General features: G+C 37.8%; 1 protein-coding gene across 3 annotated transcripts in view; it reads left to right on the forward strand.

Moving 5' to 3' along the window:
- Positions 1-13,900, forward strand: part of OPRM1 (opioid receptor mu 1) — a 164,114-nt gene that overhangs the window by 32,115 nt on the left and 118,099 nt on the right. For 2 of the 3 annotated variants that reach the window (XM_033094729.1, XM_033094713.1), the window contains exons 2-3: positions 4,446-4,798; positions 5,577-6,097. In XM_033094729.1, coding sequence (XP_032950620.1) covers positions 4,446-4,798; positions 5,577-6,097 — 874 coding nt within the window. Of the gene's footprint in view, positions 1-4,445; positions 4,799-5,576; positions 6,098-8,695; positions 8,808-13,900 lie in introns of those variants that run through there. The other variant, XM_033094721.1, reaches the window with a different exon arrangement.

Consider the following 13,900-nt stretch of genomic DNA (forward strand, 5'->3'; position numbering starts at 1 on the left):
CTCTTTCTCTCTCTCTCTCTCTCTCTCTCTCTCTCTCTCTCTCTCTCTCTCTCTCTCTCTCTCTCGCGCGCGCGCGCGCATGTGCACGTATGCTTCCCTGGAATATCAGTCACTGGATTTATCCAATTAATCATGGGTATTAAAAAGATACTCTAGGGAATTTTTTTCTTCATTAATGTGGATTTCTTTCCATGAGGGCAAATGGACATAAAAGTCATGGCAGATTCAAGAAAGGTATCTTTCCAAGCACAGTCCTGAACATAGAAAAAGGGGCTCACTGTACCCTTACTGAATTAGATAGCTTTCTCCTTCACTGATATTAACAAAAGAGAGTAAAAGAAGAAAAATTCCACTTGATAAAAACATGCAAGAGCAGAAAATCAGCCCCAAAAGAGGTGAAAATGTTCTGTACATTCCAATTGGCTCTCTCGTGAACTCCTAGAAAAGTCAATTGAACAATGTGAAAGACTTGACCTGGTACAAAACTGACAAACGGGATTCTAGAATCTGTTCTTTCTCTTTTCAAACTCCCTTCGTCAGTTTTATTTCTGGACAGAGATAGCGTCATCACAATTCAATAAGTAACCCCAAGACAAAATAACAACAAAATGCTTGCAAAGCCCATCGGTATACACAAGTAATTTATTCAGTGTGGCTTCATTTAGCAGAAGTCGGTCAAAATCAGTTTGGGTAAGTGGCAATCGTTGGAGAAATGGTGTGAAGAACGGGTCTGAAGATAAATAGGAATTATTTTATAAAAAAAGGAAGGGCATCTCCAAACAAAAGGTATATACAGAACACAGGAGAATAGGTAAGCTGCCAATGAAATGGGTTTCCCAGTACCTCTTCCACAAAATTACTCAAATGGGTCAAGCATTGAAGGTCCTGAGATAAAATTTTTTAAAAATATAATTGCATGGTGATTCTTTTGGATTCTTATATCCAATAATCTACTCAATCACCTAGAACAAGTTTAAAGAAATACATACTAGGAAATTTTCAATGGGATAATTAGAAAGAAAATAATAACTTAGGCAACTGACTACAGGAAAAGCCCCAATTCAGTGGGCACAGCGGAACCAGTCCAGGTCAGGAAGGTCTTGTGAGCCCAGGCAACACCTTCTAAGGACATGCTATATATCCCTCCCATTTCACTTTGCCCACTTTGCTACCAAAGTCATTTATGGCACAGAAAGAAGTAAGCAATAGGTACAAAGGATGGTAAAAGGATTCTGTGTTAATATTGAGGTGTTCCACTCAGACCAACTCAGGTAAACTGACAGCAAAATTAATGCGTCCTTCAGCTCACTTCTTTGGCCTGTTGAGAACTCTGGTTTGTATACTCCTGTGACTCGTATAACTCATAGTGTGCCTTCCATTGTTCATGTAACTTTTCTGGAACAACATGCATACCACCACATCAGAACAGAACAGGATGAAAAGCTCACGTTTGCTGGACTGAATGACCCCTTTCCTGATTAGACCATCCCTTTAGATTAAAGCCTTTGGAGATAAGCTAGAAGCCATTGGAATTCCGAAACACCTAGTCTTGTATAATTCTCTTTCATATATTTAGGAAATTGCTGTACCATCTATGCTGCTGTGAGTTCTGCTGGGGGAGAGGGGAGAAGAAGGTGGAGAGTGACTAATGCAGCACAACGTGCTTTGACGTCATGCAGGTCTATAATCAGTGGTGTAGCTAGAAAAAGTGATTTTTTTTTCTGCTTTAGGGAAGAAATTCCTGCTTATAAACAACATCAAAATTTTTAAAACTTCTTGGGCATCAAGGTCAGTTACCCTAAAATCTTGAAAATCACATTTTTTATTTCACTTTTGTTTTTGTACTTTGGAGGATCTGGTCTAAATTATCTTTATATGCTAATAAAATATAAAATAGAGTCCTCACAAAAAGCAAATTGATTTATCTCCTTAAGTTAAATGGCTTTTTTTTTGTTGTTCCCGTTAAAATCCTTTAAGGAAATGAAACTTCTAAAGCAAGTCAAAAGGACCCAAATCTAAAAAGGGGGAGCCTTTCTGGTAGTAATGCAACTTCTACAATTAGACGCAATTGGGTATCAGAATTTTTGAGCTCAAGAAGCAGTTCGAGCCTATTGGTCCTGAGGAGGTTTATGAAATCCTCCTTTATAACATCAGCTTCCTGGCTTGTTGAAACTAAACAAACTCTGGAGCACCGAATTAAGGCCCCAAACAAATGAGTCTATAATCCTATTTCCTCCAATCAACAGCCCTCTAGAGTTGAATGAGTTAGATTCTTAATATCATGTGAGTGAAACACAATGAACATAAATGGAGATTAAAAAGAATTTATTATACCATGTAATAAAAAGGGCAAGGAAGACCTGGCATCAGGTATGGGTTTCTGTCTCACTCTGTCCAATCTACATCCTCTGGGTTGGATCCATTTTCAGACAAACTATTCTAGCAACTACATACTTTACATGCTCTCAGGTTTTGGTCCTGTGGGAAAAAATAATATTCTCTTTCCCCAGAAGTCCCCAGATAATCTCATTGACTCTAGATGAAATGTGAGACATTAAACCATTGCTAAACATTCCCCATGGCCCCAATCACTTTACATCTTTATGCCCTGAACGAGTAAGACAGCCCATTGCAAATCACATGGACTGAGAGTGGGACATGAATGGTGCCCCAGAATGAAACTGAGATACTCTTAGTAAATTAGGATAAATAGATGTGGATTGTCAAATGTATTTGACAATTTGACAGTACATTTGCAATGTACTCTTCCACCATCTGATACAATTTATTAGTGTTGTCAGCATATCTGTTTATATCTTCTACTGGGTAGTTCTAATTTCTGCAGCTTTAAAGACATATAACACTCATAGATACCCTGGAGAAAGAAAAATATATGTCCATGCAAAGACTTTTACATGAATGTTCATAACAGCTAATTTGTAATATCTAAAAACTGGACGTGACTCAATTCCCATTAATAGATCAATGCGCAAAAACTCATAGCATATTCATAAAATGGAATACCACTTGCAATAAAAAAATAAATTATTGACACATGCAACAATGTAGATGAATCTCAAAAATCTCAAAATATTCTGAGTGAAAGAAGCTAAACAAAAAGGAGGTCATACTGAATGATTCTATTTACATAAAATTCTAGAAAATGCAAACTAACGTATAATGACACAAAACAAATCAAGATTAGTGACTGCCTAGAGAACAGTGGGGGTGGGATCAAGGTAGGGAAGGGCAAGATGGAAAGATTAAAGAGCTGCACAAGGAAACTTTGGGGGGTGATTGATATGTTCATTATCTTGATCAAGTGTTGGCATTTTTTGCTGTAAAGACAAAGACAGTAAAATATTTTAGGTATTGCAGGTCATGTGGTCTTGGTTGTAACTGGTCAACTCTGCCATTGCATCATTGAAACAGGGGATAGATAAGAAGTAATTAAATGGGTGTGAGTGTGTTCCAATAAAACTATTTGCAAAAACAGGCAGCAACCCAACTGAGTATACAGGCCATAGTTTACCAATCCCTGATCTTGATTACGGTGATGGTTTCACAAATATGTACATATGTCAAAACTTATCAAATTGCCCATTTTAATTATATGCCTCAATAAAGCTATTAAATCATAAAAACAAGACAAACAACCTTAGCTTCCCCATCACAGATTGGATAAAGTTTAATCTTCTTACCATTGCATATAAGTCTCTCCATGAACTGTCCTCAGAATCCCTTTGTATCAGATTCATTGTCACTCCCTGGTGGGATTTCACCCTTTAGCAGTGCCAAACACACATCATACCATTTCAACTCTCTGCCTTTGTTTGGATTCTCTCTGTTCCTGGAATTAAACTTGTGGATCTACACTTCCAGGATGCCTTCCTTCTTTCCCTATCTTACCACTTCTAGTCCCTTTGCCTCATTTCTATGCCCTCATAACAGCCTGTGTGTGTGTAAGCACGTGTGTGTGCATGCATATATGTATATACATACATATTATATATATATATACATATATAGAGAGAGAGAGACAATTTCACAGTTACATTGCTCTACAATTTTAACTATACATCTGATTTTTTAATGTATTTAATATTAAAATGAATTATCTTCCAGTGCCTGGATACTTGACTGAGAATTCTCTGTGCCTGTTACACCTATCACAGTGCTGGGCACATAATAAATAAATAAGGTATCTATTTATTACAATAGTCTTACAGATAAGAAAACTGATAGGTAGAGAAATTATACTTATATGCTTAGCCCATAGGCACATAAATAGCCAATCTAGTATTAGAAAAGTGTTCTTCCACTTCTAATCTCATATACTTTCCATTAATCCTTGTATATTTCTTTTGTTTGTTATTGGAAGCTCATCTATATTTCACTTTGGTGCCTTTTTCTGACTCTGCCACTGCTGTTCCTTTGTTTCTTAGATACACCAAAATGAAGACTGCCACCAATATCTATATCTTCAATCTTGCTCTAGCAGATGCCTTAGCAACCAGTACCCTGCCGTTCCAGAGTGTCAATTACCTAATGGGCACATGGCCGTTTGGGACCGTCCTCTGCAAGATAGTGATCTCCATAGATTACTATAATATGTTCACCAGCATATTCACTCTCTGTACCATGAGTGTCGATCGCTACATCGCAGTCTGCCATCCGGTCAAAGCCCTGGACTTCCGGACTCCCCGCAATGCCAAAATCATCAATGTCTGCAACTGGATCCTCTCCTCAGCCATTGGTCTGCCCGTAATGTTCATGGCGACAACAAAATACAGGCACGGTGAGTAACGCTGCAGGCCTGAGGGATGGGCAGTTTGTAGATGGATGTGTTGGTGAAGTCATGAGCAAAGTAGAATTTATGGAGGGGTCCAGTGTCAGTCAAATTGTAATTTTAATGATTCTTTCTAGCAAAATGCCTTTGAATATATTGAAATAGTAATTTTTCCCTATAATTTTAATCATGCTAAACATTTTAAAGAATATACAAGCTATTGTTTCCTGATTTCTCTGCACTTCATCAAAATGATGGGAAAATAAGACTATTGCTCTCCCAAGAGTAATTAGAGTTTAAACCCAAAAGCATGAAGTGGAGGCTTGTTTTACAATTTCAGGTGCTGCCTACATGACAAATTTATATTTCTAGACCTCATATCAGAGTGATAAACCACTCATCAAAAGTGGACTGAAAACATCCATTTGCTGGAACATCCTATAGACTTTGGACCCTGATTATATTTTTTATATCAACATAGACCCCATAGAGAATGCAGCTCATGGTGAGAGGTCCGTAACTGTTGACTGAATGAAAGCTAACTGTGATCAAAGTGGACAGTAAAATGAGATATTTAGAAAAATAAAATAAAACTAACTCTCCCTGAACATCAACAGAGAGCTGAGTTTCCCCCACAGTTTCTTTAAGTCTTTCCTTACTGGCCTGGGCACCAATAGTTTTAAGTTAGCTTCAGTCAAGACTATACGTTAGTGAGAAAAATGGCAGTGGTGATGCCTAATGACTTTGATGCTGCTGCTGATTCTCCCTTATATTTCTTTGCATCTAGGTTCCATAGATTGTACCCTAACATTCTCTCACCCCACCTGGTACTGGGAAAACCTGCTGAAAATCTGTGTTTTCATCTTTGCCTTCATCATGCCTGTCCTCATCATTACGGTGTGCTATGGACTGATGATCTTACGCCTCAAGAGTGTCCGCATGCTCTCTGGCTCTAAAGAAAAGGACAGGAACCTGCGAAGAATCACCAGGATGGTGCTGGTGGTTGTAGCTGTGTTCATCGTCTGCTGGACTCCCATTCACATTTATGTCATCATTAAAGCCTTGATAACAATTCCAGAAACTACTTTTCAGACTGTTTCCTGGCACTTCTGCATTGCTCTTGGTTACACAAACAGCTGCCTGAACCCAGTCCTTTATGCATTTCTCGACGAAAACTTCAAACGATGCTTCAGAGAGTTCTGTATCCCAACTTCCTCCACCATCGAGCAACAAAATTCCACTCGAATTCGTCAGAACACTAGAGACCACCCCTCCACAGCCAACACAGTGGATAGGACTAACCATCAGGTATGCAGCTTCCAGAATTGGGTATATCTACTGGGGATGACATAAAAATTAGATCTTTGTACTAATCCAAGATTTTAATCCATTAGGAGATCAGTAAATTGGGGATTTAGATTTCAGCTTGAAGATAAAGGGAGGAGGGAAGTAAACTGTGATCATTGTGTTAGAGAGGTGTGTCTTTATATAAACTGAGCTCTATGTATTTGTATGTATTCATTTAGGTATAAAGATATGCCAACTAGAGATGTGCAAAGCCTCTAAAACTCTATCTTCACAGCCTTTTCTTCTTTGCAAAATTAATGACTTAGCACATTTTGGGAGTGATCTTGACCTAGAATTCTTTTTGTTTTCCCCAGCAATGTTATGTATTTCATACATGTCACTCCAACATCCCTGTCACTTCTCAAAAGCCAGCCCTGCTTTGGTTCTGTGGTTAAACAGAAAGGGCCAGCACTTTGCTGACTGGGGTGATGGGTATAAGATATTCGTAGCAAATCAGTGTCACAGCCAAAGGAAAATAAAAATGGCCAACTTGAACTTTGTAGCGCCATTGGCTGATAAATTTTTATACTCGAACTCTAGAGCAAATATCAAACATATTATTTATTAGAACTAAATTAGTTTTGTAACCGTCATCATACCAGTTGGGGTTAATACCACGAGGAGTGACAATTTATTGGAAGATTTATTCCTGTGTGCAGAAGAATATAGATCGGGGCCTGCATGAAAGATTCAAGATTTACACATAATAGTAAAATTACATGAGAAACCAAAAAGGAGGAAAGAGAAAGAAAAAACTGTCTCTAAGTTAATATTGCCTTGTTAAAAGTCACTGGTTTGCAAAATTTGGAGACTGACCCGTAAAGTAAATCAAACATACCACTTAATTATTAATATGAATTTAAGTAAATTTTCAAACAATGGTATCAGTATCCAAAAATCACAGGCAGAGTAATTCAAACCACAGAACTCAAAGTCAAACTTCCTGTGAAGTAAATTCTTAATTCAGAACCTTACGTAAAGTTCCTAGATCAGAGGGTAAGCCTGTGGGGGCAGCTGACCCGGGAGTGAAGTGGAGGAGGCAGAGGGAGAGTTAGCTACCAGAGTGCAGCTGCTTTCTCTCCACCACACCCCACCTCGCTGCTTTCCATTACCCCCACTGCTGCCCCCGAGCCCAGCCCAGACTCACCCTTTCTAATGGACCACAAGACTAATGCAACGTGGCTTGTAGCGGGCATTAGACCTCATAACCCTGGTATGAAGTAATGCTAAAATGAACACAGGAACTTGCATCCCCTAGAGAGTTTGCGGTAATGATGGCAGGCCCACTTCCAACCAAAGGGAAATTACCTTATTATGTCTCACTTCCAAATCCATTTTAGAAATGAAAGCCAAATGTTTTTCTACCCTGCTTCTTTTCTCTCTTATTTTTCCACATCAAGACCTCTCACCCTGCTCCTTTTACTAAGCAGCTCTCTTTCTCAGCAGCTATCAAAAGCTTGTGAGTAACTTAAAGAGGGTAGGTATGTAGATTTTCTCCAACCTGAAGATAGCATATTAAAGAATGCAATTTAAGAGTCTCAGTTCTAACCTAAGGTTAAAATATTTTGCATTGCAGTGAAGTGCTTGCATCGGAGCACATGATGGCCATTATAAAGTACTGGTTCTTTGTCCTTTGGTGCTCATCCATACCTTCCCTTCCTTACAGGCACTTTAGGGTGTGGCTGTTGGTAATATCCTAACCTCAGGGCCCATGTGATCCTCTGAGCTTCCTTTATTCGCCTTGCTCCCCTGGAAATACAGCTCCCATCTGGTCTGCTGGAGTGCTTCTGAGTTCAGAATGGTTGTCCTTCAGTTGCCCTTGACAGTGCCCTTGAGTCCCTTCCAAATGCAGCATTTTCACATTAGTGTGGTTCTTGCACAGCCAGAGAGAGGAGAAAAGGATGGTAATCAGGGAAGCTCTGTTCTAAGTAACTAAAAGGTTTGCTTTAAAAATACATCCAATTAGGGCTTATCTTCATTGCTGCCTCTATAAAGCAGCATCAGTGTCCGATAACAGCAGAAACTCATTAGCCATGGAACTGGCTGCTTTCCCAAAATGCCCAGCTGGGAGAGCTGGACAAAGAAGCTCGGCTGCCAGGAAAAGAGGAAAAGACACTCTGACATATTTGAAAATTAAGATAAATCAAAGATCCTTTCGCTAATCTCCACTAATGTGATCGTTTAGAATCAAGACAGTTACACACAGACATTTGGAACAATACATCAACCTTTGATGATAGTTTCAATAATACATCAAAATAATAAAATTATTTGAAGGAAAAGTCAGAGACTTTATGTCTGTGTCTATAGGACACAGTTGATTAGCTGTATGAATTCAGAATCTGACAAAAAGATTGTTTTTGTTTGTTTGTTAACATCATGAGCCATTATGCTAGAAAACAAAGCTAGTTAAATTTGCATTAACTTTTTTAACTGCTTTCTTGAACTTTGCCTTGTTGTAGATGTTTGTGTCCTGCCTATGTATTTATGTTTTCTCCAAGAAATATATTATACTATATGTCACATCTCAAGCACATTAGTCAACTTCATATTCTGCAGATCAGAGATCCAATATCAAACCTTCCCAGGGTGTCTGTATTCTGACAACTGTACACTGAGACCATGTCCATACAGCGCAAAGTGAAGTGGAGAGTTGGCAGTTATCAAGGTAATTTGATAAGCCATATGAGAAAATACTGTGCCCAAAATAAACTTTGAATCATACTTTCATAGTTAAGGGCCACTCAGTCAGCTTTTGCTGCATAACAAGTCATTCCAAAATTTAGTAGCATAAAGCAATCATTTTTGAGTTTGCAATTCTATAGATCAGTAATTTGGGCTGGCCTGGGCTGGACAGCTCTTCCAGTCTTAGCTGGGCTCACTCTGTGGTCAGCAGCTGCTGTCAAGTCAGCTGTCAGCTAGCTGATCTAGGATGACCCAGCAAGAATGGCTCTCTACACATGGATTTTCATCTTCCAGCATGTGAGCCGGGCTCGTTTGAATGGTGGTCACAGGTTCTATATTCAAGGAATGGAAAAGACTCCACCTACTGATGCTAGGAGCTGCTGTCATGTTGTAAAAAGGTGTGGATCTCGGGAGGGCAGTAACTGTGGCCACTTTTGCTAACCATCCACGGGGGCACATGCTGCATGGGACAGGCAAGCCATAGCTTCCTAAGGATATGAACCACATCTGTTTTCTTGTGCCTCCAGCATCTACACAGCGCAGTGTCTGGCACATTAGGGTAGTCCAAAAATACCTGTTGACTGAATGAATGACCAGAGGGCTCATGACAGTTCAGGAGACACGAAGGGTGTTGAGAATGAGCCCTTTCTTATGCAACTGATTGACCACCTAATGGACTAGGTAACACTCTGCTGTTACTTCAGGCTCACCTCCCAGAAACTAGAAAATCCGGAAAGGAGAGGAGGTTCTTCATTTTCTCTCCTCTAGCCTCTAGTCCTTGATCAGAAGTTATACTTTTCCTAAAACTTTCTTACACTTGTCCTCTCTTATAATTTTTGTTTTAACAAGTGTTCTTGATAAGGAGACCAAGAACTGGACTCAATGCCCTAAAAAAAACAAAAGAAAAAAAAGGCCTCATGTTCTTTCATGCGATCTAAGGCTCAGCCACTGCTCCAGCTGTAGCATTCCATGCCTGATTTATGTTCCGCGTATCATCTTTATGGCTACTAGATTTTTGTTAAGTAGATTCGGGCAGAGGCATTGATTTGCAGACCATGTGCTGTCAATGCAATTTAATTCCTCTGCGCACCTTCCATCCTCGTGTTGTCGTGATTGGACTCTGCTTGGCTTGTGAACACTCCCCGCATTTGTTCAGATCTATTCAGATCCAACTCAGATCTGAGATGCTGGCCACTCTAATTTGCCTACACTGCTCGGTTCCCACCCCGATCACATTCTATAATACGTTTTCTGTTTTGACGCCTAAATTATTTTTGTAAATATTTAACATTACATAGGAAAGGAAACAACTTCATTCGATTAGTTGGACTTTCATTTACAGCTGTATTTGTGTTATCACCACAATAATAACGCTGTCTTACATGTGTATCATGGCAACAGATTAACAAGTGTTTTCACGTGCACTACCACATCAGCTTCCTATAGCAGCCCTAGTGGGCAATCATGGGGGCAAAAATACTCCGAGAGGTGAAGTGATTAACAAGATCAAATCACCAGTAAGAGACAAGACTCAGATAAACATCCAGGCTTGTGATATGAATCCAAAGCTTTCCTATGCTTTCCCACACAATGCCACTTTGCACTCAAATATAATTGTATGGTCTCAGCCAGAGGCTCTCAAGCTTTGTGATGAGCTCCAGAAAATGCAAGTTCTGGAGAACTTTTCTAAGAAGTTCTGGTTCACTGGGTCAAAGGAGGGTCCAAAAATCTGGATTTGAGTAAAACACTAACACTAAACACTAAACTGAAAACTCTGATTTAAACTATAACTTCATCCCAACACTACTGACCTTACTGCTTTGTCTTAACCTGAGTAACCATTTCTGTCAAGCTGATTGATAGGAATTTTTTTCACCACATGAAACTTGTGTTTAGCAAAATAGTGTGGTTAGTTATTCTTGGACACAACCTTAACTTTTCTAATCTATCTGTCAGTGAGTCTCATAGGAGAAAGTAATACAACAGTGATAAAGCTAACATTATGGTACCTCCTGCTAACTCCTCATTGATAGGGCAAGTCCATTCCTAAACCTTCTGGTTACTATTTTTAAAGCACTTTCTTCACATGTTAATCAAAGTAGCAGGTCAAGAAATTAGGAGATACTTTGCATTTGTACTAACTATAAAACTGCATTATCACCAGAGAAACTAAAAGCAAAAGCCTAACTTTTTAAACTCAACCATATCACTCTCAAAAGCTGGATCTTGATTTTTTTTTTTTTACAAGACATCTGTGGAGAGCTAATTTGAGAAGGGAAGCATATCAATCCATGACAAAATCCCCAAATGGGAACAGCTCACAAAATTACAGAGCTTGACCACACTGATACATACTTTGCGAATAAAACCAAAATGTCTATTCTTTCAATTCTATGGTTTAAAAAGAAAATGATTCAACTGATGAGTGTGTGTGTGTGTGTGTGTGTGCGTGTGTGTACGCACGCACACATGTGCAAATGCACGTGTATAGTATGGGTGTGCCTCTTTATGCATGTGTGATTCTAGAGTATATCTAGGCTTAAAATGAAAAATATCTTTCATAAATAACAGAAGAAATTCGTATGCTTCCATAAATTGGCTGAGAGGAAAAACACATTGTTTAATTGGAAATATGTTCACTCCCAGAAAATATTAGGTTTTTGAGACTGTTAGTAATAACATGTATTGACCAGTTTGTGCCAAGTATCTTATTTAATTAATCATAGGAAGCATTGATTATTATCTGTAATCTACACTTGAGGAAACCAGTGTTTAAGGAACTAATGTGCTCAAGGTCATAGTTAAAAAGTAGTGGCTGAGAAATGAACCCCTTGAATTTGATATTATAACTCTTAGTCCATGTGCCTTACTGTCCTTCCAGTCTGGTTTTCACTATTCTTGGTGGTGGCTCTTAGAACTAAATTTTAATCTTCATGTACTGGAAGTTTGAATGACATAAGGTCTTTAAGCAGTCTTGTTTAGATGTATTCATAGAGTATTTGTGTGTCTTTGTGTAAAGACAAATGTTCAGACAGATTGATGAATAGCATGGGGAATTAGAAATTTAATAATGAGGATCTTGGTTACCGTTAGATGAGTCGAAATTATTTGAATAAAATTTTTTACCATCATTAAAGTCATAATGACTCTCACTGAATGAAAGCATTTGTTTTTCTACAAGTTAAAATTTTTTATTTGTGTCAGAGAGACTCATTTGATATTTTCATCAGTTGGCCTTTATGATCATGACTGCAATCACATTTATCCTACAAGAGAAGGCAGCATGGCGGCAGTGGGGGTGTCAGAGGGGACCAGGACAGGAAGTCAGGTGAATGTTTTAGTTATCACTCTGTGCCTGACCAACATGTGGTGGAGCAAACCTTTTCATCTTGCAAGAATTCAGTTTTCTCAACTCGTGTAAGTGGGTTCAACTAGGGTATTCTGCATAACAGAACCGTACAAGGGACGTTGAATTATCTAGTTGTTTCTGATGGAATATTCTAATCTTTTAGGGACTTTTAGTTTTAACAATTGCATCAAGCAATATCATTACTGTAACATTTTCTTGGGCTTGTTGTTTCAATTAATGTAACTAACTGATAAAATATAGCAACAAATTAAAAAACACTAAATTAAAATGAGATCTCATTCTATTTGGCTAAACGTACGTGATAAATTACTATTTTATAACAATTTATGATGAAAAAATTCTCACTTACTGAGATCTAGTGTTTGGAAAGATGTCAATCTTTATTTTTCTATCGTATACATAATAATCACCAAATATCAAATAACTATAAGCCAAAAGTTTCATCACAGTTTAAAATAATGGCGCTTTCAGTATAAGAATGAATATATATATATATGTGTATATATATATATATATATACACATATATATATATAAAATTTATGTCATTTGTCTATATAAAACACAGTGTTTATTAAGAAGGAAGGAAGGAAGGAAGGAAGGAAGGAAGGAAGGAAGGAAGGAAGGAAGGAAGGAAGGAAGGAAGGAGAGAGACAGAGACAGAGAAAGAAAGAGAAAGGAAGGAAGAAGGAAAGGAGGGAGGGATGGAGGGAAGAAAAACAACTGACCCACACAGCACATTTTTTTTGTCCAAAACCAGCTACATTCTTCCTACTATTTTATTTTCCATACAGACACCAGAAATCTCAGGGATACTAGAAATCTATAAAATCTATCAAGCCCTACCCAATTGTTTTCTACACATATTATCAAATCTTTATAAAGATTAAGGAAATTATATATATATATATATATATATATATATATATATATATATATATATATATATATATTTGTGTGCATGTGCATATGCGTGTGTTTGTGTGTGTGTGATCCAGAGTGTCCTAATGGTACATCTAAGTACCTTAAAGTGTAAGAAATGAATAATGTTTTTCTTGTGATGAAATAGATACATATCAGATATCAAATAGAAAAGCAACAAAGTAAAACCTATGGAAAATTACATTATGATATAAACATAGCTTAAGAAAAGTCAAGTTTTTAACACCACCAAAATAAACCTTGACAATAAGAAAACGTAGTGAATATCAGATATAAAATGGGACATGGCCTCTGTGTTTGACAAAAGCAATCACCTATTTAACCCACTCTTACCAACTTACCAAGAATGTCTCACTCTTTCTGTTCTTCTTCTCAGTCATATCAGCTAAAACGTCCTTATATTCACAAAACTCCAAATATAGTTATATGTGGGCTCATTCAAATTTAAATTAATTTTAAAACAATGCTTTCTTTGAGCTGTTCTTTGGAAATAGAAGAGATACATGTCACTCATAAAACCTTAAAATGCTGCAGATGGAAGTGTGCAGTATGGTTAGCACACACTTTAACTGAAAAGAATTATGGTTATTTCAGAAATTCCATGGGACAAATAAACTTCCAAATGGCTACAATGTAAGTAAATATCAATATTTAAACCCCAACAATGCAGTTGGATTTATCAAGCAGATGAAAAATAGTCACAGTTCTTAAAATATTGGAACTGAAATGGAACACTGAGATCATCTAGCCCAAACCTCCTCATCTCAC

The sequence above is a fragment of the Rhinolophus ferrumequinum genome, chromosome 3 (genome assembly GCF_004115265.2).
Source record: "Rhinolophus ferrumequinum isolate MPI-CBG mRhiFer1 chromosome 3, mRhiFer1_v1.p, whole genome shotgun sequence".
Classification (NCBI taxonomy): Eukaryota; Metazoa; Chordata; class Mammalia; order Chiroptera; family Rhinolophidae; genus Rhinolophus; species Rhinolophus ferrumequinum.